The following is a 26,584-nucleotide window of genomic DNA, read 5'->3' on the forward strand; positions in this document are numbered from 1 at the left end:
GACGGTAGCAAAAGACGGAGGGAAGAGGTTCTGTCAAGTCTGTGGCATGATGGACGTTGATTGGTGGTGGTTGGTTGTCTAGACCTCTGCCTGCTGTATATTTTCCTTGTCTCAGGTCTGCAACCCTGAAAGCGGTAGCAGTGAGGACCAACGAGTTCCCCAGTTGGGGACAAACGACGAGAAAAGCAGGCTGTCAGCCAGGGTGTTCGGCGTGGTGGATGTGGGAAAGGAAGTTTCAGAAGATGGCATAGACCACGGAGTTCTATAAGATGGTATAGACCATATCCGGACTTATTAATTCGCCAATCGTCAAAAGAGCGCAACGAGAGTGAGGAAAACGAATGACGAGAGTTGGCGTTCATGGATTGACGGTTAAAAGATGGGAAGTGATGAATAAGATTAAATAGGTACTTGCACGGAGAGCCAGCCCTGTAAGGACAGAACAAAAATCCCCAGGGCCACCTGTCTGTCCTAAGACGATCAGAGGTGCCATGGATGTGGTGCAACTTTGTTGGTTGTGCAGCAAGGCGCAAGCATGGCTGTGCGGACGACTTCACTCATGGCCATGCATTAGGAAGCTAGCAGCAGCCCAATCCACGGTCCTTGATCAACAGCAGGGGTCCACCTTGATAGGAAGCAGAAACCTAGCGCCGTTGAAAAAGGTCCATGAGCTGAATCAAAGGCAAGTTCCGCAGCACCCGTTGTACCCGCCCTGGTCGGCCGACGAGAAACAAAACAGCCGAAGGACGCAGCCCTACGCTCCGTTGCAGATACATTAGTAAATTAGTTAGATTGAGAGGGGGGCTAGGACACGCACTCTGCCATCTGAGCCAGCTCCTCGGGGAGAAGGAAGAGGAGGAGCAGAACCCTTGCTGCGGGACTGACGGGTCCTGCCTGGCCTGGCCTGCTCCAATGGATAGCTGTCAAGACGCGGAGGAATCGCCATATACCGAAGGCGCCCCGGCAGTCGTTGGACGAGATGGGCCCATAACCCCAAGTTTGACTTGGGGCCGTGATCTACGCAGCCTCTCTCTGTTTGTTGGTTGTGATGGAGGAGGAGAGCCTTGAAGGAAGAGGAAGAGGCGGTGCTTCATTGCGTGGAAGGATGGGAAGGCGTCTCCCCCGTCTTTGGACCTGCCTAGTTTAATGCAGCTCAACGGCTGCCATGTGCCGAAACAGCCCAACAGAAATGGCTTCAGACCCGAGGCTACGGGAAATACGGAATACGGATATAAGCCTTGTCGAAACGTTGCTAGTAATGGGCGGTGCACGTTTCAAACATCATGTAAATCATTGTGGCTGTATCTGGGTCTATGACGTTATCCAACTACACCCATCTGCTGTCTCTGCCTGTCTTCGCCTCCATCTTCTCTGTCTTTAACAATTTCCTCTCTCTCTATCCCTTTCACTTTGGCCCTCCAACAGTGATCGTCAACACCTTGGGCCTTTCATCATTCAAGAATCCAGACTGATCAACTCCATCGGTCGCACCAACATCGTCATATGGAAACGCATATCCCCTTCCCTCGATGGTCACCTCATGACAAACCCGAGAGTAGTGGTTTGACCTTACACTCTCGTCTGCGTAGTAAGCCTCCACCCGCTCTCCCTCCGGCTGCCGGCCGTTGCGGGCCAGCGTCCCCCGGTTGAGCGCCGCCGCGAGCCGGGCCCCGACGTTGAGCTGCGCCGCCGACACTCCCTCCCCCGCGGCAAACGGCCCCGTGCTGCACGACAGAATGTCCCGTGTTGACGGCTTGGAGAAGGAAAAGGTCAACTTGTCCTTGCCCACATTGCTAAACACCAGCTTGCCGTCACGCACACGACCCTTGACGTCTCCCCAGTCGAACTGTGTGTTGATCACTAGATCTTCCTTTCATACCGGGCCCATGCTGCGTCCACCGAGGGAGCAAAATAGCCCTCCAGCAGGCCCGGGTGAAGCTCCCTCCCTGCGTTGGGGCTCAAGGCTCGTATGTTCTTCCCAGCCTTTGACTTGACGATGAGCTTCTCCCAGCCCGCGCCGTCCTTTGCGGCCTGACGCTGTAGGCCGGCGCACACATCTTCAAGGCCCTTCTTGGGCATGCCCGGGATTTGTGTGACCTTTCCGGCCTCGTTCTCGAGCTTCAGCGCGATCGGGAGGCTCACAAAATCGACATATGACACATTGACGAACAACTGGAAATCATTGAAGGTAAACTCGCAGAAACCCCAGTCGGCATCAAAGTTGGGATCAGTCGGGTTCATCACCGACGGCTCCACTATAGCTGGCCCCGGGTTGAGCAGGAATGTAAGCGGTTTGCCTTTGCAGAACCAGATCCGGGCCCCATACATGCGCGGGATCCGGATCTTCCGCCGCGACCCGGGTCCGCCGATCGGGATCCCATGATCCGCTCCGACGGGCTGCAGGATCTCGGAGGGTGACGCCGGCTGGTGCAACGTCTGGCCGTCGGCGAGGAGCAAAGCGACGCCTTTGTCATTTCGGCCCGTGATGTGTGCAAAGAGTGCGGGTGAGTCGGTTTGGTTCTCAAGAACAATGTCTAAAAATTCTGGAGAGGGCATGGTAGGCGAACTGCTATCCAACTTCTATGAGCTGGAGATAGTAGACGGATCCGGGTACCTGGCAATATCTGGGAATGTGATGAACTCGCTACCAATAAATCGTCCCCTCACCACCTTTATACCCATTCCATCCATGGACCTGGAAACCCCTCCTTTCCCGGCCCTGTCCAGCTGTCTGCCCTGGTCTAGGCCCAGTTTTGTTCAGCTCCTGCGGCCTGTTTCAACTACGTCAGCTGTCACTGGTTCCAAGTTTTCCCTTACATTAGATCCATATAGCTCAGCCAGCCTCAGCACCTCAATTCCAAGACAAGCTGAATGTGTGGCGTTGAACATAAGCAGACTCGGCTAATACTCTTGTCTCAGAGGTTTAGGTTTAGGTTTGACATGTCTCTCAATTGCAAACTACTCTCTACAACTTGCTTCAAAGCCACCTATCCTCTTCAGCCCAATTCTTGAACGACCCTTGCCGCTTTCTCATAGCAGATGCCAACCAGCTTTCAGAGAGAAAAGAATACAGATGCTTACAGAAGCCATCACAATATCTCTTTCAATCGTAGCTCCTCGAATTCCGTGGCTTGTAGCATTGTTTTCATCTTGCCTATCCTTCTTGTTCGAGGTCTCGTCGTCAATAAAGAAGCGCCCACCAGACGAAGCACTCTGCTCCGTCACATCGGGAACTGCGCATCTTGCCGAGCTTTTTGTTTTTAATCCTAAACATTCTTGTCTCAAACCCTCCTGGTGTTCGGGTTCTGATGAGTTAAAGTAGGCTTTGACATAACTGACGGTGACTGTTGCGTCCTCAGTTGGCGGCCCCCCTGACCACCATTGATTGCCATTGCTCCAATGCTGAAGAATGAGATGGCCACCAGCCGATGGCATATTTCCCCCCTCCATCCGAGCGATAAGTTTGCTGTCAGCGTAGAACAGAACCCGGTTTGGTGTGTAGTCGAATCGGTACTCGTGAAAGGCATCCGTTGGGTCGAAATCCAAGTTGACTCTCTTGTAAGTTCCAGTTTTACTAGCATCATACCCAGCCTCTAACGACTGCTTAGACTGCACTACTAGGTTGACGGGATAGATGCCCTTGTCGTGGTCAAACTCCCTTGAAAGGAACTCGATGTCAATCTCTTGGGTGTCGTTGAAATACTAGTTCCCGTCAGCTGCAAATGCCCATCCCTAGGATCAAGTCAAATCTACCCAGAAGAACGCAGCACATGTTCCGTTGGTCGACGTCAATTTCATACCGGCCCGGAATGAGCCCCAGTGAAGGTCTTGTCTCTCGGTATCCAGTTCACTCCCGAGATGGCGCCATGGTCATCGATGACACTACCCACAAGGAGGTGGAGGCCAGCTTCTTCGTCCTGTCGACCTTTCATTTCTGTTATGCGAGTTCGAATATTCTCGGGCTTGAAAGCCTTGCCGTAATCGCCTCGGCCATCCTCGGCAGAGACAGTAAACTGTTGTCGCACCCAGTCGTTGTTCTGTGAGATGGTAGGGAGGCGAGTGAAGTCGGTCTCCAGGTAGTCTGTGAAGAAGATGGGTTGCTGGTTGTCGAGATCTACAATTGAATATCCACACTCGCAGATGCCGGAGACGAGTTGACTCGCTGCAACAAGAAGGATCGTTGGATACCACATGGTGAGTGGGCACAGGAATGACAAACAGAGATCAAGCAGGTCTAGTCAATCCGAAGGCAGAGGCTGGCGCTGGCCTTCTGTCAAAATTGAATCCCTCTCAGAGTTAGAAGTTGAAGGCAAAGAGGGTTCCAGTCATGGACTTGAAGAGAGGAGCGAGGCATGAATCCCTGCCAAGGAGGGCAACTTCCTGTGAGGTTGAGCGACTTGAGGTAAGCCTACTAACTTACTTCTAGGCCTGGGTAGTACCTGCCTACACCAGAGCCTTCAAGATTGGGAAGGGCATATAAATTAGGGCCTTGAGTAAAGGCAGGCAAGAGCACCCTACTCTAGTTACGTTACCTATTGTTGGTGGGTGGAGGTCTAGCAAACTGCGTTGCACAGAGGAGCTCTGTTCTCTCCAGCACTGCCGGAGCTTCACGACTCACTGAGATCGGCAAGTCCCTGTGTTATGCTATCTCCAGGTTGTCTGTCACGGCTAGAACATCCCTCCGGCACGTCTCGTCCTCATTAAGCATAGCATTCACACATCACGAGACAAATGTCGAAGCGGGTCATGTTTGACAGGTGCTGATTATTCAAGCAAACACTAATCATCTATGCCTACACGAGCGAATGGGCCAGCCTCCTCTCGACGGTGCGGTGCTGGGCGACCGGTCCCTGTCCATGGATACTCAGCTGTGTCCCAGTCCATGCCGCTCTCGCTGCACATGGTCGCAAAACAAAAGCAATCTGTATATCGAACAAGGTATCTGGAAGACAAGGCAAGAAAAGGAAAAGGAAAAAAAGATGAAAAGGTTAAAGGTTAACAGTGAAGAAGAGAAGAAGAGAGAATATCGTAGCCAGATCAAAACAAGACCAGAGCAGAACCAAGCCTTCAGGTCGCGAGCCGAAAAAGAAAGACCAGCAGACATTAAAAACAATAAAGGTGCCTTAGCATATAGAACAGAGGAAGTAGAAGGCGACACCAGCCATTCTTGGACCAGCCAATCATCCTGCCATCGCAGTTCATTAGCATGCGCTGTCACTGCGCAAATGATCCAGTTCCCTCTGTCCGGGGCGCAAGCCCAATGTCAAAACCGTTTCCCGATCCCCGTCCTTGACCCCCGCCCGATTAATGCCGTTTGACCCTTTGAAATCATGCTGAGGAAAAGAGAGACGAAGAAAGGGCACCCAATGTGCCCACCAACAGACCTGCAATAGATTTTGGACATTGCGATTACCCGCCCTGTCTCGGGTATCGCCAAGGAGATAATGAAATAACCGTAGGAAATAGATGTGCAAGGAGAGATGACGAGTCCAACCCCCTCCTGAGCCCTTCGCGCCGGAAACGAGGAAGTCAGAGAGAACGATGAAAACCAAACCGGACCAGACCAAACCAGACCAAAAGAATAACAGAGAGGTATATGCGTAGGAGACAAGGAAAAGCCCAACCCAGCCATGGGCGTACAAAGGAAATGTCGTTTCAGTCATCGCCGATTAGTTTTAGTACACGCTGTCCTCGTCCGCCCCCTGGGAGGTCATAGACGGGGTGCTGACATTCGAGGAAGCTTCAGGGTCGTCGACATAGCCAACGAGGGCCTGAGAATGCAATTTCAAAGACTCGCCCATGAGTCGTGTAATACTGCAAAAGACGTTAGCACTTGGACAGTCACAAATATTGATGACGAGTGGACTTACCCCCAAACAACAACTTCGTCAAGTATGGAGCCCCAAAGTCGTCCCACAACTGCACTCAGTTGAGACATGTAGTTCTCATCAATCTCCTTGATCAACAGCTGACGGATCTTGTTGTACATGGCCAGTTCCTCCTGGGTCGCGGGCTCCTCGTCATGTTCCAGGCGATACAGCCACAACGACAGGATGATCATCAGATCCATCCCGCAGAGCGCGTGCTCCACACTCCAGTTGGTCGGCGATACACGCGCGATCCATCGAACTCCTTGGGAGACGACTGTTTCGAGGCAGTTGTAGCACTCCTCGATGACCTTGATCATCTCACTCGAACGCTTCACGCGATCCCGAGCGTGCGTCATGGCTGCGGCAACCTCATAGGGGTCATGGTAGCGCAGTGCTTCTTGCACCGCCTTCAGGTCAACTTCGAGACGGGCGCGGGCGTTGCGGTACATGGCCCTAGCGTTGAAGATCAAGGGATGGCCCTTGTGGGGGGCGCTGATGGGAACCGGGAAGGCCTCAGGTTCGCACTTGTCGACAGACTTCTCCCAAGTCTCCAGTGCGAGTCGCAGCTTGTACTCGGTAACCACGTCTTGAAGGGCCTCGGGGCTGCGCTTGTGGTACCAAACCTCGAGGAAGAGAGCATTGATCATGACGCGTGTTCCGAATGTGCTGTATCGGAGAGTCTCGCCCTGGAAAAGGTTGTCGTGTGCCTCCATAAAGGTCACTGTAGTTGACGCCTTAAGGTGTTCTTGCCATGTCGCCTCGTCTGAAACCTGCAAGTTCCAGAGCGTCTCAGTAGAGGGAAGTTGAAGGTCCTCGAACTCGCTGAAGCTGATGGCTGGGGTGTGGTTGTAGGTCAGAGTTAGCAGACCAAAGAAGATATAGACGGCGTAGTATGTACGACGGCAACCCTCGTCCTCAACCCACTCAGCGCGAGTTGGCTTGGCTGTACCGCGAGCTTCCTGGCGAAGCTTGAGCTCATACCTGTTGCCAGCGACCATGTTGGCAAGGAGACTCTTAATTGAGCACGTCCATTCAAGACCCTTGGGGTCACCACTCCAGCTGGCGAACACCATATTCAAGAGATTGCTCTGCATGGTCCACAGAGGGCACTTGCGAGAGCTGAAGTTCTCCTTACTCTGAAGGAACTGATTAACAAGAACCTTGGAGCCGATGTGTAGCATGTAAGCCTGCTCTTGGTCAAAGGCGTAGAGGGCGCCGATGCTGAGGACTGCCAATAACAATGGTGGAGAGACCTTGGTAGGGTGGAAAGAAGCGGGGTGTAGGAATGGCAGGTGGTGATGGAAGAGACCGAAATAAGTCGACAGATAACGGTTCAAGGAGCCCAGGCCAGGAAGACGGAAACCCTCGGGAATGGCGTGCTCGCTGTCAGCGCTGCGAATGTGATCCAAAATTGCGTTCCGTTCGTCATCTCCCATCACTTCGGGTGCCTTGTAACCGGACTTTGATGACTCTGCGACCCAGGGAGAAGGAGGGCCCGCGGCGGAGTTTGGTAATGAGTTGATCATTGACTGAAGTGCTGGCACAAGGCCGTTGCAGTTCTGTCCGCCGATGGGAGGAAGCTGGTTGGAGTTAGGTTGCAAGGTGGTTCCGCTAGCGAAAGATTGCTGAGATTCGAAGGATCCAGAAGTGCTCGAAGTGATAGAGTGCGCCTTGGGCTCGGTCACTGATTGGGACATGAAGCCGTCCCACTGAACCTGGGGCAATGCGATGGCGCCAGATGGGTATGTCACTGTGGACTCCATGACTGAGGAGCTGTGTGGGGAGTATGCCATGGACGGGCTATCCTCGTAGGAATGATCTTCGCGCATCGCGGCAGTGGCCTTGTGGTGCAGGTCTGCCACGAGCATGGCGGCGGCCTCTACATCAAAGATGCTGTCGGCGCCGGATTCCATCTGCTCTAGCGTCGAACTGTCGATGGCGATGGATGACTTTGCTGGTGTGCCGATAGCTCGAGTCTTGGGGCCGGCTCGGCGTTTGCCATCGCTGTGAAGGGGAATACCGCCATCCTTGGCGTGGACAGTACGGTCGTGTCTCAGAAGAAGGTCGCGACGAACAAAGGTACTCCGGCACTTCATGCACTTAAAAGGACGCTCCTTGGTATCTACAGTATGGTTAGCGGATGGATGAGCGAGATAGTGTGAAGGAGGGGACGTGGGGTGATGGCTGGTACGAGGGGCGAGAGGGGGTGGCACATACGTGATCGTTCATGGCGACTGCGGTGCTCGCTCCTGCTAAAGGCCCGGTTGCAGAACTGGCACTTGTATTTGCGCTCGGGTGCCAGCGAGGCCTTTCGCGAGGACGCTGTCGAGGCCGCGGGGGGCGGGAGGACTGCTACGCTTGCACCGGGCATCTCGACGAAGTCAAGTCGCGTTTCCGTGAGTGGATGGCGACAGAGGACGACGGCAAAGTTGCGCTCGGAAATCGGGCAATTAGGCTGGGCCCGACAGCACGATGGTTGAATATCGTCTGGTTCGTAGGTTGTTGCTCTCGCTCTCGCTCTCGACTGCTAGCTCCTCGCTTGCGCGGCGCTCCCGTGGGGTTTAAAGGGTGACTGCGGTGGACTCGAGCGTAATGATGGTCATTGGATATGATTGTATGTTGATCATGGAAAGGCGGGATTGTGTGGGTGATATATATCTGAGGGCTCTGGATGGCCTTGTCGAAGCTGTACACCGGTCGGATGAGACGGGCGGATTGGTGCGGGATGATTGTTGAGAGGTGAGGTGGTGATGGGGGGATGTAAGAAGGAGGGAAGAAAAGCGAGGAGAAGGCGCAGAATACTTAGAGGGGCGGACGGGAAAGAGAGGGGAGAAATCCGGAGGGGAGAGTGACCCGGGAGTTGGGGGGCACTTATTTTCTGGGTGGGGAGGGGAGGAGGGGAACTTGGAAAACCAAGAAGAGGAAACCGCGAGGGAGGAAGGAGCGACCCAGGGAGGGAGGGAGGGAGAGAGGAGGGGTGGCTGAGAGAGTCACTTGCTGAGGCTGGGCACTCGTGCCAGCACAGCGAGCGCACAACTGGACTGGACAGCACAAAGCAACACCGAGCACCCCGCCAGACACCATCCATGGATGCTCGTCCAGATGGATGGCATGCCGCCCGCGTTGACCTGGGCTAGTGAGCACAGCACAAATGCAGCGCTATGCAGCAGCACCCTTCAGCGCGCAATCAGCAGTGCCAGGCCGGCTGGCCCCTCCCTACCCCCTGTAAGACCGGGCCCTTTGCCCTCTGGGGCGGAACGCAGCAAACGAGTGCGCTGCGCTGGACTGCGACCAGATGGATCCACTGACACAGCAGCGGGGCCATTTCAGTGGAGGGGCGACGAGGGGCACCATTGCCGGTCCCTCTCAAGCCCTCAGCCTCTAAGCCCTTTACGGACGTAGCGAGCAGCGTCTCAGCTTGTGGGCAAGGCGGACGAGTGACGAGGGTGAAAATTCTGTCAGGAGAACCTGGCCTGAGAGCGGCCAACAGGCCCCGTCAATTAAAGCAGCACTGGCCGTTGGCCGAGACACGACGGCCGGCACGCGAGGTACGACAATTCGAGGTACGAGACACAAGTACATGCTCCCTCCCCTTCAGAGGTACTCTTGGGCATCGAGAGAGGCAGCAGATACTTGCAGTCAGCACTCTGCTCCTGCTTGAGAGTTCCTGCACCCGGCACAAGCCCTGACTCCGCCTTTTTTGCTTTCTTTGCGATTTCTTTCCTCCTTCAGTGGACACGATGGAGACCATGCCCGCCGATGAGGGTCCGGACGGGGAAGCGGTTTTGCTTGTTCTTGCAGGCCCTAACGCAAAGTTGCAGGCGCCGTCCCATTCGCAAAATCGTCGGTCAAGGGCAAAATGTAGACTCTCTGCGAGTCTTTGAGTCGGTGACGGCCAGCAAAAGTCGGAGTCAATGTCGGTGTCGAGGTACCTGGCCGGACGGACAGGGAACGGCTCTCCACCGTGATCCGTCGAGTCCGCCTTAAAGGCTGGCGGTCCGAGGCCCACGGCCCACAAATCCACGGTCCAGAGAGTCCACGGGACGAGAGAAGCCGGGGCTCATGGCAAGGGCAACCAAGAGACCAGGGGGTGCGCGAGGCCACGAAACAACCAGCGAGCAGTCAGCAATGAGGCAGGGGTGGGAGCCAAACCAAGGAGCGTGGAGGACCAGAGGGCAGGAACGAGGCACGAGACACCGCACATAATCGTTGGCCACCACGATGACACAGCAAGAGGCGAGACGAGAACCGGTATCCTGCCGCCGCGCATCGGCCCAGAATCCAGAAGCAGCCAGATCTTGGGAACGTGATCGGAAAATCGTCAAATCTTCGAGGTCAGGCTTGTTGCGATCAGGCGGGGAAGCTCCAGAAAGCTCCAGCAATACATCACCGGGCCTGTCTGGTGAGGGGAGCTTTGTTCTTGCTCTGGCCTTGCAACCTCGCACCCTACCCTGCTGTGCGGCCTCGAACTCCCAGCACTGCTCTCCTCCCTCCTCCACCACCAGCGCAATTCAGGTGTAGCGTCATGACACGGCCGCCTGTCAAGAGATCCCGTTCCCAGAGCACCGGCGCAAGGCCTTGGATCATGGCCAGTCGTGAGCGCGCCTTGCATCCCGCGGCCCACTTGATGCGAATCTCCCCGGTCAAGCACGTCTATCCTGGTGGGGACGGGCTACACGGGGAGACTGGTGAGACTGTCCGGCCGGCCTCGCGTTGGGTCACCCTGTCTGCCGGCACAATATGCACTGTACGCGTTCGCGGCTTGCGGCGTATCACTTGCGTCTACTGATGGAGCGCGCATAGTGTCAGGTTCCACATCGACACGGCTCGCCGCTTAGACCGACCTTGGGTCACTTTAATCTCCAGAATCGGGGTAATTTCATCGACCTTTTTATATCACCAGCCTATGGGTATATCACTGTGGATGGAACACTTGGACTTTTCAGCTTTTTCATGTGCCGTAGCCACCAAGGTTCGATCTATCAGTCCGTGGCACCCATGCATACAGTTCTGGAACATCGCTTCATCCAACCAAAGCAACGAAAACAGACACGGATGAGCCATGTCCTACGGGCCAGAGGAGGCCAAGTACAGATCATTTCCCCCTGGGTGAACATTCTTTGCAATCCAGGGAGACACCAATCGCCCATTATCGGTCGTTCCGTTTCCCACGAGATAGGGGTTCTCGATGGAAATGATATCTCCCCGAGGGGAGCAAGGGATGAATCAAAGATTGCAAAAGCGACTAGAGTGTGTGGCAAGCACTGGAGGTGCAAACGGGTCCCACAACGGGAAAAATACATATGTATGACTCCGTCATTGAAGCTGCCATGGCATGAACGATAAATCTAGCCCGCGGGATCGACAGGAGCAGAAGCGATCATTGACGGGTCCATTCCAGGACAATGGCACTCCTCCGTTCGGCCTCACTTCTGACCGACAAGCTGAGATACGGTGAGAGATGAGCTCCGTTTCTGCCGTATTTGCTGAGGGCTGCGTCTTGAGTGATCCATTCTCGTATCCACAACGCCAGGGGGCAAGCCACAGCGCAAGAGAACCAGAGGAATGGCAGCTTTGGTAACGCTGGTCGAGGAGCACAACCGAACGTCCATCTCAGTCGTCAGCTCCAGGGCGACGGATTGCGAGCTAGAAGGGTTCATCTCGCTGTGGAAGAATGGAAACCTGGGAGATGCGCTACTGGAGCCCCTCCAAGGCGTCCGGCCCCCTCGGATCTGCAACCTATTTGTCCTTCTGATGCTGCCGTACCCCGCAACGGTCGGACGGCACTGGCGCCCGAAAGGATCCAACAGCGAAATCCACCCGGCGAGAAATGGAGGGGGATGTCGTCGTCTCGAGGAGGGAGGGCAATGAGGGGCTTCTATCCATCTGCAGTGAGATAACACCCGAGGGCCGAGCTTGTGGGGGAGCATGAAAACCACATGATTATGCCTGCACTGTTGACGACAAAGACGCGCATCAACGGGCGAGACATTTATCTGTCCGCAACTGGTAATCGGAATTAGCTCCAGGAGAGCGGGCCGGGTCGGGACGATGCATGCTGCGCTTCTTCCAACGGTATCTTGAGTGTGTGAAGGTTTGGAAGGAGTTTGAAGCGACGCTCCAGGGCAAATTCCTCTCCGACCCTTGCGTTTGTAGAACCAAGGTTACGAGCTCGCCTCGCTGGTTGACTTTTAGATGATCCACGCCAACGGGGCTAGTCCATCTTGATGCTATAGCGGGCGGGTCCGCGGCACTCTCCCGGAGTAGGGAGCCATGGTTTGGGGCGTGCTCCACGTGGTGTCAAGACGATGGATGGTGGAGTGCATTCACTGGCGTCCTTTTTCTCCTGCTCTTTTGATTTCTGTCTTTTTTGAGTTGCTACTGTTTTCTCTCCAGCCTTCTCGTAATACCGACTCCTGGCCAAGCGTAAAGCGGTCAACGGGATGCAACCCTGGGATCCAAAGCTTATGCGCGCAGCTGGGTTTTAATCGTACCGTGGCCTCAACAGTCTTGATCGAACTGCGCGTCCTGGGCAAATTCGACGCACAATGGAACAGGGGAGCCACACCGGGAATGAGAGGAAAGGGAAAACGACTGGCACAGTGTCAACACTGGGAGGTCAGGCTGGTTGGCCCTCCGATAGAGTGGGGAAAGCGGGTTACGAGACCACAACCTCAGGCAACCAGTCCGTCCAGAAAACGGGGAGATGAGTGCGAGATTGGGAGGACAAGGGGCCCAGTGGTCTCGACACGGAGCGCCTATCAGGAGATTAGCAGAGACAAGGCTGACAGCAACGTCCTCCCGTTAGGTGCTCGTTAGCGACTTGGTCGCCATGGCATTACGGCGTAAATTGCACCGTCCGCGGAAGATTCCCGGTCATGGATCTATTGGGATGCTGACTCATCGCAGGGTCCGTCCGGATTGAGCAAGGAATCAGGAGAGCATGGACGTGGAAGCGGACGTGGTGGTGGAGGGGCTGCGGGAATCGCACATCATCGCGATGAACGATGGGCACGACAAGCAACAGCACGTCACTTGAGGCCGCTGGCTGGACAATGGACTTGTCGGTGCATTATTACTTGCAGTCTGCAGGTCACTCGCTCTGCGAATTATAAAGACCTGAGCAGCTCAAGAAGAAGAGAAGAAAGGCGAGCGATCGGCGGTCCTCTGCACCGCTCCCCCGCCTCCTTAATCATGGCCACCCGTGGTCTGTGTGTTTGAGGTTCCGAGCGCAAGCAATGACCTTGAGGTGCATACCATACCTCGCTCAGGGAGTTTGTAACTCTCTGATACCACCTCTGGTTGTAACTCCGCTATCCCCTCTAATTTTCTGTTATCCTGGTAGCGAAGCGACCTCAAGCCGTCGGGACCGTGGTTCAGAAACAGCAAGTCTAATCTCGATAACAAGAAGAGACGAGCACTGACACCTGGTCGGTCCTGGAGCAGTCGGAGTCTTGAAGTATTGATTGATGTACGCTTTGGGCTGACTGACGACGATTAGCTTTCCAGCTTCTGGGAGCCAGTCATATCTGGATGATCCAACCGCCAGCGCAATGAAGCGTCACCACAAACTCCAAGCTGCTGATCCCTCACTCATACTTTTGTACGTAGTAAATTTGGAAACTCGACCGGTTACCAAAAAGAGTCCATCCAGGGACAGGAAAGGTTTCATCGGGGCGCGAGGTGGTAATTTTCCAGTGGAGAAATTCATGGAGTGGAGTGCTGAATGCCTCTGTCCCGTCCTGTCGTGTCGCTGAACCTGAGCTGGGCTGTTAGTGTCCATCCGCGCTGCTGGGTATGGATGGGTGTCCATAGGTAGATGCTGCGGAATAGAACCCCTCCTTAGTTTCTGATCGGGTCCGTTGCTCCCACATCAACTTCAACACTCGCAACAACAAGCTCCAACTCCCCTTTCCTGGCTCCGAGACGACGCACGACGGCCTGAGCAACCCCAGAGCTGTCCGCTTCGGATCTCCAGAGGCCAAGTCAATGCCTCTCCAGTAGGCCCTCCAGCAAATCGTCCTCTGCTCGCGGTAGCCTTGACTGGCCTTTCTCTGCCTCTTCTATACCGTCTTTTTGCAGCAGCGCCTTGACGACTACGGCCGACCTGCTCAGTCCATTCTGGTCTGGTCTCAGCCAACCGCCCGCCGCCGCCCTCCTCCTCTCAGCCCCTCGCCCACCACACGCATTCAGGCCTGATCCCAGCGTGGTCGCCCCTCTAACCCCCCCTGGATTCTCGTCCTCCTCTCTGTGCCTTCCAAGCGAGCCTGCGACTTCCCGCGTCTCCTGCGACTCCTGACGAGACGAGCCTCGTGGTATGCTGCTGCGCCATCTTTGCCGTGCTACGAATTGCTATCGTCAAACTCGGCATCCTTGGATCAGCGATAGGCCTGCCGCTTTTGACCATGTCCTGAGGTGAGCTTGGCCGCCGCAACCCGACATGCTCAAGATACAGACCGCCGCCGTGCCGCCAAGTATCCACTCTTCGCGCACTATCCACGACCCCTCCGGCGACTCTCCGTCCGCGTCCGCGCGCATCACGCCTGCCTCCGTTCAAGCCTCCGATCAACACTCTTCCTCGACTCGGGCTGATCCCGCCTGGGGCGTCATGAACGGCATCGTCGGTACCGCCCCTATGGGGACCATGTACGTTCGCGCCCTTTACGACTACGAGGCCGACGACCGCACCAGTCTCAGTTTCCACGAAGGCGATGTCATCCAGGTCATCACCCAGCTCGAGAGCGGCTGGTGGGATGGTGTCATCAACGGCGTTCGAGGCTGGTTTCCTAGCAACTACTGTCAGATCATCACGAGCCCAGACGACCTGCCCGACGCCGCCCACAACGGCGCTCTCGAGAACGTTGAGGATGACGCCGAAGACGCTGAAATTTACGACGACAACTACGAACAAGACGACGACTCTGAACAGGATATGCCCGTCGGCCTTCCGTTCGAGGGCACCGATGGAGGCGACAGCTCGAGAGCCGACTTCTGGATTCCGCAGGCCACACCCGATGGCCGCCTGTTCTACTACAACATGATGACGGGTGATCGCAGCATGGAACTGCCCCTCGAGTCCCCTGTTTCCGCAAACGAGACCGGCCCGCGAGACCGAATGAACGTTAACATCCCCGATAAGACGAGGCCGCCCCCTGAGATGATGGCGCGCGGCTTGACTCAGGACGAAGACGACGAGTCGCTGACTTCAGCGTCTGAAGCCGAAGGCGACTCCTCGAGGCTTGCACGACGCTCAAAGGTGCTTAAACAACACATATATTCCTCGTCCGTAGTTGATATAGCCGCTAACACTTGTCTTGCAGCACCGGAATCGTGCCTCGTTCGGTGCTCTGTCGCCTTCAACATCCATGGACTCTATCAATGGCGCATCACCCATTGGTCGGCCAAGAAATGGCACCTCGCCGAACGGCCATCTTGCTGCCGGCCAGGTTCCAAACATTGCTTCAGCTACCTCGTTCACTAGCACTACCTATAATCTTCCAACGACAGCCACCGTTCCTCGCTCATTCTTCGATGACGGATCTACACCTTCGCTCAGCTGGACTCTTCTTGTTTCCAACATGAGGCGTGCCATCGACAGGTATCGTGAGGCCATCACCAACAATAATCGCTCAGAATATGTAGCAAGAGCCGAGGATATTTCCGATCACCTACGACTACTCCTGGCCGCTGGCTCTGGAACCACCGATAATCACTCCGGTCAACCATCCATCATCTCAACAAATAAGGCCCTCTACCCTCACTTCCGGGATATGATGTCCAAGTTCTCGAAGCTCGTTATCTCCTCCCACATTGCTGCCGCCGACTGGCCCAATGCCGAGTCCATCCAGAAATGTCTACAGGAAGCCGACGGTGTCCTTCTGGGTGTGTTCAGTTACGTGGAAGTCGCTCGACAACAACGCGGCGAGGAGATTCCTCGTCTCTTCCCTGGTTTTGTCATTGGCAGTACGACTGGTGGCAGCTGGCAAAACAACGGACTAGGCCCTCGAGACGAGATAACCGCCAACTTCCTCGAGGACGATGAGGGCGTTGTGGAGCCAACAGCTATCTTGGACAACAAGTTGCTTGAACGACTTGATGAACAGAAGCGCATTCTCGTATCCAGCATCCGCGAACTCGACAAGAGCCTCGTTGTGCCAGAAAAGATCATCACCCCCTACAGACACGAAGTGATTGGGAACAACGTCTGTTTTGCAGGTGGCAGAGTGCTGGAGACTTTTAGGCAATGGGTTGCCATGATTGAGTCCATTGATCTGTCATCCTTGGGGAACAGCTTCCAGACACCTCAACTGTCCGATTTTGGCACCCATAAGCAGAGCCTCTATGACAACATTTCTGACCTTATCCTGGGATGCCAAGCCGTTGCTGGTCCCCTGGCCGATGAATGGACTGAGGTTCGAGGTGAAGCGATGGAAAACCGCCTGGAATATGTTCGATCATGCGCACGAGCACTGGAAACAAACTCCTCACATATCGGATTCTCTCTACAACTTCTATCTGAACAAGTTCAGATTAATATGCAACAGCATCAAATGGACCAACGGCCTCACGAGGAACCTTTCACCCGGGCACCTCTACAAAGAGGTGAGACGATGCCATACGACCGCCCACACCAACGAACAGAGTCAAGGACTGCTCCAGTGAGACCAGCACTGGTTTCATCACAGTCATTCACCGAAGGAGATCCTGCGCCAGGCAACTTCCGCAAGGGCGACTACTCGAAGGTCAAGAAGATCTTTGGCGAAGATCCTTCACCCCAAGTTCCAGTCACAGAGGATACACCAGAATTCTTACTCCTCGACTTCGAGCATGAAGTATCTTGGGATGCCAAGACCTCGCCGCCTACCGTCAAGGGAGGCTCTCTACTTGCCCTTGTTGAGCAGCTCACCCGCCATGACAAGCTTGACTCGAACTTCAACAACACCTTCCTCCTCACCTACCGTTCTTTCACTTCTGCTCGAGAACTTTTCGAGCTCCTCGTAAAACGATTTGGAATTCAACCACCCGAAGGCCTGACACAAGCGGACTACGAGATATGGAGAGACCGAAAGCAGAAACTCATCCGTTTCAGAGTGGTCAATATCCTCAAGAGTTGGTTCGACAACTTCTGGATGGAAGAATACAACGAGGAGTCCAAACAGCTTATCCGGGACGTTTACACATTTGCAAAGGATACCGTCAAATCAACAGAGACCCCTGGATCGGCACCTCTGATGGCAGTCCTGGATCAGAGATTAAGCGGCAAGGAGGCTGGAGCTCGAAGGATGATCCAGACTGTGAACCAAAACACCCCCACTCCAATCATGCCAAAGAACATGAAGAAGCTCAAGTTCCTGGATATCGATGTGGTGGAATTCGCCCGACAGCTCACAATAGTCGAATCACGACTCTACGGCAAGATCAAGGCCACTGAGTGCTTGAACAAGACCTGGCAAAAGAAGATCGGCGAAGGCGAACCTGATCTGGCCCCCAACGTCAAGGCCCTCATCCTCCACTCGAACCAAATGACCAACTGGGTTGCCGAGATGATCCTAGCACAGATGGACGTCAAGAAGCGAGTGGTTGTTATCAAGCACTTCGTGTCTGTTGCCGATGTAAGTGGTGCAGAATGCAAGCGAGCCCCTTGGAACAAAGCTAACACACAGGCAGCGTTGCCGTGCGCTCAACAACTTCTCCACACTAACCTCCATCATCTCGGCCTTGGGTACCGCACCCATTGCTCGTCTCAAGCGTACATGGGATCAAGTGCCCCAGCGTACGCACACCACCTTGGAGTCGATGCGGAGAGTCATGGCAAGCACCAAGAACTTCGGCGAGTACCGAGAAGCGCTCCATGCGGCCAACCCCCCCTGTATCCCTTTCTTCGGTATGGACCCCCCCCCCCCCCCTTTGCTATGGATGCAAATGATAGATCACAATGCTCACAACCAACAAAGGTGTCTATCTAACCGACCTGACCTTTATTGAGGATGGTATTCCATCCATCATCAAGAAGACTAACCTCATTAACTTTGCCAAACGTGCTAAGACTGCTGAGGTCATCCGAGACATTCAGCAGTACCAGAACGTGGGATACTCACTGCAGCCGGTGCCTGAGCTGCAAGACTACATCTTGAACAACATGCAGGCAGCTGGTGATGTGCACGAGATGTATGACAAGAGTCTACAAGTCGAGCCTCGTGAGCGAGAGGATGAGAAGATTGTGAGGTATGTTGAACTGCGGAATACTCCCGCGTCGTATGGAGGGGTGCCTTCTTTTTTCTGATAAGCCGTTCTGGCTGGCTCCGCGTCGGAGGTCTCTTCAGGAGTAGTTACCTGGAGACCCTGGTAAAGATGAAGAGAGACAAATGCTTACTTGACTTGTTGTTGATTTGCAGGGTTCTTGCCGAGTCTGGCTTCCTATAAGCAGTGCCCCCTTGCAACTGTTCCGAGACGTCGATGCAACCGCATCTATCCACGCTACGATACCTTGGAAATGGATCGGAAACAAGCCGGGATGGGTGGGATTGTGATCCTAGCCGCGATCCTGACAACCAGCGATGGACGAGATTGGCTACAGCACACGGCGCACATCGCTGTGAGCAGCGCCGCCCACATCCCGATAGAGCGCGAAGCGGCACAACGCAGCGAAACTTGGTCGGGAGACGGCCCGTGGAAGTTGGTGTGGTAGATGTTGGCAGCAGGGGTTCTAGAGCGTGGGGACATTGAAGTGGGGAGTGTCAACGAGACTGATGGGGGCAACTCTGATCGTGGTCTCTACTCGATGACCTGGCTTATCGACATGTTCAGGCATGAGGTTGTGGACACTCGGAAGCCACACTAACAGGACTGGAAATGAGCCCGTTAGGGGAAAGGGGGAGCTCCAACACAGGAGGCGAGTCCAACATTGACGGGAGGAAGGGGAAAACTTAGTGGTGGCCGATGGTGACAATGGGACGATGTACGCTGGCCGCACGAGGATTGAATATACCTGAACGGATCTAGGAGAAGGTCGAATGATACGATATGATGGAAGCAAGCAAGCATCTAGGAGAGCGGAGGACGCCTCGACTGCGAAGACATACACAAGATAGTGTGGATGGGTGGGTAAAGGTTGGCGAAATGGCGCATGGAGCCGGATGATACTACCTATCTGAGGATTAATGATTCTTCTGCCGGGCTGAGAAGAAACAAACATGCAACATTGCCCTTGCTCGAAACCCCATACCCCAGCTTCGATCCATGCTGCCCCCAGTCCCCGACCCGAACGTGCAGGCCCGCTGTGCCGTCTCGGGGTTGCAACGGGGTGGGACGACAAGCCCTGTTGGGCATAACCTGAAGGTGACGAGAGGCGAAGCGAGATGTTCCAGCAGCTGCATTAGGGGAGTAATATTTCCTGCATCAGCAGAGTTATGGCACATGACTCAGTGATCTCGAGTGTTGGTGTTTTGAATAATCAGGAGGCAGCCTGTGCCTCAGCCTTCATTGAACAATACCACCTCGAAAGAGTGGTTTCAAACTAAAACGTGGGTAAAACTACATGTACACGGCCCGGGTTATCAACAGCGAACAACCTGAGGGCAATACACAAAGAGGCCGTGTGGGATATCATTCTCGTCATTACAACATGTCTGCTTCTCTCATAACCCTGTGTTCCTCGTTTAGTGCTTGTGGAGCTTGGCCTTGATGCGCTCGCCCAGGCTGGGCTTGTCCTTGTGCTTGTCATCGTGAGAGTGCTTCTCGTGAGATTTACGCGAGTGCGAGCCGGAAGAGGACTCCTCGCCAAGGTGGGCACCCTTCTCCTCCATGAGGCCTAGGAAAGAGTTAGACAGTTATCAAGCAAACATGGGTAGAAGTCAACGTACGGTCAGCCTCTCGTCCAGCACCAGGCTTGGTGGCGTCAAAGTCTCCACCGTCAGCAGCGAAGCCAGTGGCATGGACATATTCATCCTGGGCAGGGTCGGGCTGGTTCTCGGACTTGGATGAAGAAGTAGCAGCAGCACCCTCGGAGCCGATCTCACGGGGCGCTTCGGAGAAGCCTTCCTGGGGTCTTTCTCGGCCGGCATCGCCCCCCTTCTCCTTGGCGACGACTTCAACAGGGCGGGGACCGGGACCCTCACCCAGCTTAGCGGTGTTACCCTCTGAAGTGTTGTCGACATCCTCGAGGTCGGTGTTCTTCTCCTTCTCTAGGCCCACGCGCTCTGGGTTGCGAGTGTCGTTCTGCCCAGCGGAGGTGTCCCGGGCATCCTTGGACTGGGCGCCAAATGCAGCAGCCTCTCCGGAGGGTGTCTCAACTCTGGCGGTCTTGGGGGCAGAAGCCTCCTGGCCGAGGGTCCGTTCGTTGTAGTTTTGCTCTACCTTTTCCTGGGCAGGGGTGTCTTGAATGGGTGTTAGCGAGGTGGTCTTTCAAGGGTCGGGGCCTAGGGAGTGTTAAGAGTAGACAACTTACCCAGGTTACCGGCGTCGTAGGGCTCACCCTTGGCGGTGTCACCCTGGACTCCAGAGACGGGCTCCTTCTGGGGCTGGTTCTCTCCCCAAACAGCCTTGGCGGCGGCAGCGGCGGCGTTGCTGATGGTCTCCATGGTGTATTTGATGGTGAATTATAAAGGAATTTGGGTATCAGACGGATTGTTGTGTAAGTTGGCGGGGTATCTTGCGTGGTGAAGGTGGGAGCTTCCTGGTTTCAAATCGAGTGCGTACTGGGGTATAAAAAAAGGAATTGAAGTGGTATGGGAATGAAGAGAAGATCACGGGAATAGCTGAATTTTAAATGCAGCTCGAATGATCTACAGTCGAGGACAATCGAGGAAGGGAGGTTTCACAAGCGCTGACGTCGTCAGGCCTGCTGGCTTGGATGTTGGTGCGAGGGGTAGTGTAGCTACTGTACAGCTGTGCTCTACAGTACACGGCACATGCCGGTTCAACAGCTATTCGGGCCTCTTCAAGGCAGAGCTGGGTAGGACAAACATCATCCCGTATGTGGCGGCACAGATTATGACGCCGCGGCCGACAGACGCAACAGGGTCCTGGCACGATGAGCCGTCGCGTCCTGGAGGTTCCCCAGCTATTCGTGTTGGATGGATGATGTAAAGTGCGGTTCCATAAAAAGGGTATGACGTTACGCCACCCTCCACCGAGAACCGAAAAGCAAGGCCATGCCCGTGTTGGAGACGGCGGCTGAAATGCTTGGTTCTGGTGCAAGGTCAGCAAAGCCGGCATGCCAAGGTGGGCACAAAGATCTGGGGTAGACCGAGATACGTCAACAACGTCATCGACATATGGGACCGGTTTGAGTTGAGCATCACAGAGATATACTACGGACTGCACAGCACTGTAATTTTCGTTGTGTGTGAAAAAAGCATGGTCTGTAACACTAGAGAATAAAGGGAGTCATCTTTAGGTATTCCAATAGGGTCAGAGCAGAAGAGAAATGCGCAATACCATGATTTGCGCATGTCGTGATACACACTTCTCACCTACCCTCGACCTGCACAGGACGCTTCTTGGCTCTACCCGCCGATGAATCGATTCCAGGGCGAAATGTTCCGCTTCCACGTGCGACAGTGCCAGAGAGATTGGCTCTCGAACGTCATCTAGCCAGAGACGGTTAACGTGTCTCGTTCCGCCAGGTCGTCAATCAAACGCGTTCGTACACTTGCGAATCAGCGAGCGTGGTCAGTGTTAGCGGCGAGCAGCCATGTAGAGCCTGCTCGGCCGAGTCCCGGCTCTTGGCCCCCAGGAGGAGGGCGGGAATGCACATCAGCTTGCTTCCCCGTTGGAAGGTTGTTTTTAGGGTAGGTAGTAGGGCAGCGAGAGGGACATGCGATGCTAATGTCGACTTGGTTCTAGAAGCCACATCAACACCATCGTCGACTGCGCTTGGGCGGACTAGAACGTGGTGCCAAGAGAAAGCATACGTGTAAGCTGGATACCAGACCATCTGATGTGTTGGTCAATATTAAGCCAGGTGATGACTAGAGGCCTGTGAGGTCTTTTTCAGGTTATATGGGCTGGGGCATCTGAACCGCAAGTTTGGTACTCATCTCACGGACGTATCTCATACTTATCTTGTCAGCACTTGGACGCTCACCGTATCAACAATTAAAGAGGAGATCCCGACTTCGGCCACGGAATAAGAATGCTATCAAAGGCCCTGACCCCTGTTGGGTTACTTCGTTCACCTTGACTTTTGAGGTCGCCTTGACTCTTGAGCCTCTGCCACCATGTTACAATCAAGGCTTGAACTCTTGTTGGGGCTGTGATATATCACTTTAACCAGTCTCGTTGACCCCTATCTCTCACGCCTTGTGCTTTTCGTGTAGTCTCTTGCTCCCGCTGCCGCCTCCTATTCTCCATGGCTCAGAATGTCCACTCCCGAGTCTTGGTGGCCAGGCAGTCCCTGTCATCCAGGTCCCGCCCAACATCATCCCCCCTCACCACCTCAGGTATTTCATGTGCGAATAGGAGCTCCTCCGTTCGTATCCGCAAGGTCTAGTTTTAAGCAGCCTGGCAGATTTTTTCTAGGCTCGGATCGGCCTGCGGTCTCGGTATCGACATCCGTGCGGTTTGGCATCTTTGATTGTCAATGCTAGTGGACGATGGATGTCATGATGGGACGTGACAAGTTAGAGATCGTCAGCCTTCACACCGACTTCACCTTCATACACTGGTGCTGACGGGGTCTAGAATAGACACAGTACATAAATAAACAAATACCATCCATAGCTTGCGCCGGTGTGCGGGACTCCATCTCCGAGGACGCGGTGCCTGTGTCACTCCGGGTCTACTGCCAGTCCGAGCACCTCCTGGCTTCCGACTCCGTCTCCGTCTGGCCTGCGACTTTCACCTTTTGCGCATTCCTGACCCTGCATCCACGTCTGGAATTTATACATGTTCAGAGGCGCCTTTGCCTTTCCGGCCTCTGCTGCTACTCTGCGACTGCACCTTCTCCGCTGCTTCGCTTTGATTACCATCACCCGCCCTCCCATTCGCTTCTCCGCATTCGCTCGCAGCTGGACCTGGACGAGACCAGGCCCTGTGCGCTCCCTTGCTTGACTCGGCGTCTTCGCAATCACAGGCGACCTAGGCGAGGCGAGGCGAGACTCACTCACATGTGCCGAATAATAAACCACACATAGCCACATACTCCGTGCACCTCTTCTTTACATACCTCCCCTTACGCCTGGGGCCCCGCAACAAAGACGGAAACATTACGGGCTTGCACGGAGAGCGAGAGCGATTGATCCGGGAGCGTACCGACAACGGCCAAACGGGCTGCGGGCAGGTCGAAGGCCAAGCAAGTGCAACGGGAACGGGAGGAGGACCCATCGCACACATCCCGCTAGCCAGGACGTTGGGTGCATCGACGTTAGCCATCACCTGGAGGAAGTGAGCTGCAGGGTCAATCACAGGCGCTGTGAGCGACTGGGTCTGAGCCCAAGGTGAGTGGCTGGCGGGCTGAGGCGGCGTTCGTCGCAACGAGGACGAGGTCTCCAACTGCGCGCGCTCGATCGCGTAGGCTCCTCGTGATGGGCGCAGCCTCTTTTAATGGTTCTTCGGCCTCCTGAATTTCACTCTCTGCCTGCGTCGGATCCTTCGACCTTCGCCTCGACGGCCATTCAGTCAGCAAGACCACTCAGCGGGCTCACGATACGATTCGCCGCCCCTCTTGTTTTAAGCCTGACAGGACGCGCGCCTCCCAAAATCACAGCGGACAAAGCCGAACACGCCATCTTTCAACTCGTCCAGCAGCTGGGATTTCTCACCGTGGAGACTGATTGAAGAGGTGCTCTTGCGCTCCCGACGCTACGGGTCTTGTCTGCATTCGGAATCGTGGGTTCTTAGTCCTTCCGCTTGTTGTTTCCCCGCCGGTTCCGCTTCCTCCGTGTGTCCGACCTCACCGCTCCGGTTCTACCGACGATCGCCGGCGTCCACCTCTCGGCAGGGCGCCGTCGTTGTCCGCAAAACCCCGGGTCACCATGGTGTACTGTGGGAAAGCCTCCCAGGGCTGCCAAAACTGTCGCACGCGACGCATCAAGGTACGTTGTCGCGGTTGAATCGCGCCAAAGGCAGTCGCATGACAACTATCAGCCTCAACGCCGACAACTCTCTCTCACAACCCTTCTATTTCTTGGCTGACCAGTGTTCATAATTCAGTGTGATAAGGTAAAACCGGAATGCTCACAATGCATCCGCGTCGGCAAGAGGTGTCCGGGATATCGCGACCAGCTGTCTCTCATGTTTCGCGATGAGAGCAGCAAGGTGATGCAAAAGGCACACGCGCAATGGGGTGTTGGCGAATCTGGCTCAGAAATGACTTCGCAAGCTTCGTCCAGCTCTTCAGCTTCATCTAGCGCATCAACTTCTGCGTCTGCCGCTTCTTCTGTTCCGACCCTGTCGTGTTCCACATCGACTAATACCAAGCTGGCACCATACTCAGCTCCCTCATCGGCGATATCTTCCAGCGCTTCATCCACCGCATATTGGTCAACTTCTCCTTCGTCACTCGTTAGCCATCAAACGTCACCACCAACTCCTCCATCACCGAACTCATATCACCAAACCTCCTCTTCAACCTCCGCAGCACAGCCAGTCGCCGTTGTGCCACCGCCACGCCTTCCAACTCCCGTCGACCCGAGCCTCGAAGAACAGGGAGTCCAGTTCTACATCAACCGCTATCTCATCGGCCACCCTGACGAACCTAAGACCCCAGGCGACCTTTCTTCTACCGAATGGCTATGGGACCCCGCAGTACAGGATGTCATGGCCGCTGTTGGTCTCGCCAGCTTGTCGAATCTCAGGGGTGACCACAATCTGATGACGACGGCTCGCCAGAGATATGGAATGGCCCTGAAGCAGACCGGTCGCCTCATCCAGACTTCGGTGACGCCGGACTTTGAGGTTACTATGCGCTCCGTCGTCATGCTTGCCATGTTCGAGGTGTGTGCCCTCACCCCTGAATTTTCTTCATCTTCCTCCCCCATGGTTAGCTTGATATTCTTTCACTTTCTCCTAGTGCTTTCTCTATCATCAAGTCATTGACTAACCGCCTTGTGCAGTTGGTGAAGGGAGCAAACCAGAACATCGCCCACGTACATGCTCATGTGATGGGAGGTGTTGCTCTGCTACGGAGATGGCTACCTATACCGGAAGTAGCCTCCCTTGGTATTCGGGCTATGTTACAGATGTGCTATTGCCTTGTGAGTTGCATCTACGCAACACTTCTCGAACGCTCGACTGATAAATCCTCCACAGTTCATCCCCGCGCAAATGTCGGCTACTCCTCTGCCTGTTCCGTTCTATGAGTGGATTACGTTCAGTTATGCTCTTCTTGACCCCCCCGATCGCCCAGCTGCCGACCTAGGCATGTTGATTTGCCGCTTTATCGAACTATCGACACATATTCAGACATATGTTCTCAGCGATGGTCGGCCACATACAACCTCGACGCTGAAGCAGCTTTTGGACATCGACGCCGCATTTGCGGAATGGGACCGCAAACTCGGACCAACATGGCGATTTCGCACCGAGAAAACAGACGATCTCCCCCTGCCGCAGTTTTCGAGGGCGAATATCACATCTACTTCGATATGTTTGTCGCCCGAATGTGGGGTCACTACCGCTGGGCGAGGACCTTGCTCAACCGGATCATTGCAGACTTTATTACCAGTCACCCGTTATCTAGTTCATCGTTGGTCACGACATCCGAATACAAAAACCGGCTCGAGGTAGTTCGGCTCCTGGCCCGAGATACTCTTATCAGCACACCAACACACTGGCGACACCCCCTCCTTACCGACAAATTCGCGATACCAGTGGAGAATATGGGAGGAGCAGGCTCAGGTTCGGCTGGTCTTCCGATCGTTCTTTTCCACCTACAGGCTGCTGCTTGTGGCCCTGGCTCTTTGGATACATATTGGGATTGGGCTATTGGGGTGATGGAGTGCATTTGGAGCGATCTGGGCATCCTCCATGCCAAGTGCATGATGGACTCTATGAGATCACATCGAGACTCGGTCAAGGTAAAAACAGAAAATGATTTGAATAAAGGCAGGGCAAAGGGGGTCAGGTAAAGGGCATGGTATCGGCTGAGGGTTTTTGGGTGCAAGATCTGGCGCATATTCTGGGTGATTTTTTGGGGGTTGGGGATGGTGGTTCAGGCAGGCATGGGCATCAGGAGCTTCCGTGAGGGTCGTGAAGCTGGAAGCTGTACCACAGTCGGCGACGTTTAGAGTGTTATGTGCTTTCTCAGGCGTTAAGTTGTTTGGGACACGGCCTGTTATGGCCTGGTTTGACAGGATGTCGGCACAATACTATCTTCATTTGTTGGGTTACTGCAACTCCGCTACTAGCTTCATCGGGTCATCTTTTGGCATGAATTTTAGCATATTGGCTCGGTTACTTGGCATCAGTATGAATGAGGCTGCATTTAGTAAATCCTCATTGTCGAATATCATCTTTATGACATGACGAAGGGTATATAGGAAAATAAAAAAAGACGAGACATGGCCACCACGGCTCATAGCTGTGATGCTTCAAGCGATAAATTTTTGATCAATCGCCACAAAAAGGACTGTATAAAATGGATTGCGACCGAGTACTTGCCTCGAGCAAGCCCGATGGGTCTTAGGCACGGTCAAGATGGATTGCAAACGCGACAGTCCTGCAATGCATGTGGGGTTCATACTTGACGAGTTCACCAACCATGTAAGTGTCCA

At 54.6% G+C, this 26,584-nt stretch overlaps 6 protein-coding genes across 6 annotated transcripts; 2 read left to right on the forward strand and 4 right to left on the reverse strand.

Annotated features, from left to right (window-relative positions):
* Positions 1–1,405: 1,405 nt before the first annotated feature.
* Positions 1,406–4,193, reverse strand: MRS44_010378 (uncharacterized protein; the record flags this gene model as incomplete). Its single annotated transcript, XM_065620096.1, has 4 exons — positions 1,406–1,846; positions 1,900–2,580; positions 3,082–3,702; positions 3,801–4,193. The coding sequence occupies 4 exons, from the start codon at positions 4,191–4,193 to the stop codon at positions 1,406–1,408; spliced, it is 2,136 nt and encodes a 711-aa protein (XP_065476285.1).
* Positions 4,194–5,675: 1,482 nt separating this feature from the next.
* Positions 5,676–8,241, reverse strand: MRS44_010379 (uncharacterized protein; the record flags this gene model as incomplete). Its single annotated transcript, XM_046271020.2, has 3 exons — positions 5,676–5,814; positions 5,871–7,992; positions 8,088–8,241. The coding sequence occupies 3 exons, from the start codon at positions 8,239–8,241 to the stop codon at positions 5,676–5,678; spliced, it is 2,415 nt and encodes an 804-aa protein (XP_046131178.1).
* Positions 8,242–9,853: 1,612 nt separating this feature from the next.
* Positions 9,854–10,457, reverse strand: MRS44_010380 (uncharacterized protein; the record flags this gene model as incomplete). Its single annotated transcript, XM_065620097.1, has 2 exons — positions 9,854–10,265; positions 10,321–10,457. The coding sequence occupies 2 exons, from the start codon at positions 10,455–10,457 to the stop codon at positions 9,854–9,856; spliced, it is 549 nt and encodes a 182-aa protein (XP_065476286.1).
* A 3,853-nt stretch (positions 10,458–14,310) lies between these two features.
* MRS44_010381 (uncharacterized protein) lies at positions 14,311–18,293 on the forward strand (the record flags this gene model as incomplete). The annotated part of the gene is made up of 5 exons (XM_046271036.2): positions 14,311–15,126; positions 15,191–17,482; positions 17,538–17,754; positions 17,825–18,095; positions 18,266–18,293. 5 exons carry the CDS (start codon positions 14,311–14,313, stop codon positions 18,291–18,293), a joined length of 3,624 nt encoding a protein of 1,207 aa, XP_046131175.2.
* A 1,235-nt stretch (positions 18,294–19,528) lies between these two features.
* Positions 19,529–20,449, reverse strand: MRS44_010382 (uncharacterized protein; the record flags this gene model as incomplete). Its single annotated transcript, XM_046269849.2, has 3 exons — positions 19,529–19,680; positions 19,733–20,245; positions 20,317–20,449. 3 exons carry the CDS (start codon positions 20,447–20,449, stop codon positions 19,529–19,531), a joined length of 798 nt encoding a protein of 265 aa, XP_046131173.1.
* A 3,396-nt stretch (positions 20,450–23,845) lies between these two features.
* MRS44_010383 (uncharacterized protein) lies at positions 23,846–25,939 on the forward strand (the record flags this gene model as incomplete). The annotated part of the gene is made up of 5 exons (XM_065620098.1): positions 23,846–23,905; positions 24,033–24,806; positions 24,926–25,066; positions 25,122–25,458; positions 25,524–25,939. 5 exons carry the CDS (start codon positions 23,846–23,848, stop codon positions 25,937–25,939), a joined length of 1,728 nt encoding a protein of 575 aa, XP_065476287.1.
* Between the last annotated feature and the right edge of the window lie 645 nt (positions 25,940–26,584).

Source organism: Fusarium solani (assembly GCF_023522795.1).
Source record: "Fusarium solani strain SB1 chromosome Unknown bctg00000006, whole genome shotgun sequence".
NCBI classification, from domain to species: domain Eukaryota; kingdom Fungi; phylum Ascomycota; class Sordariomycetes; order Hypocreales; family Nectriaceae; genus Fusarium; species Fusarium solani.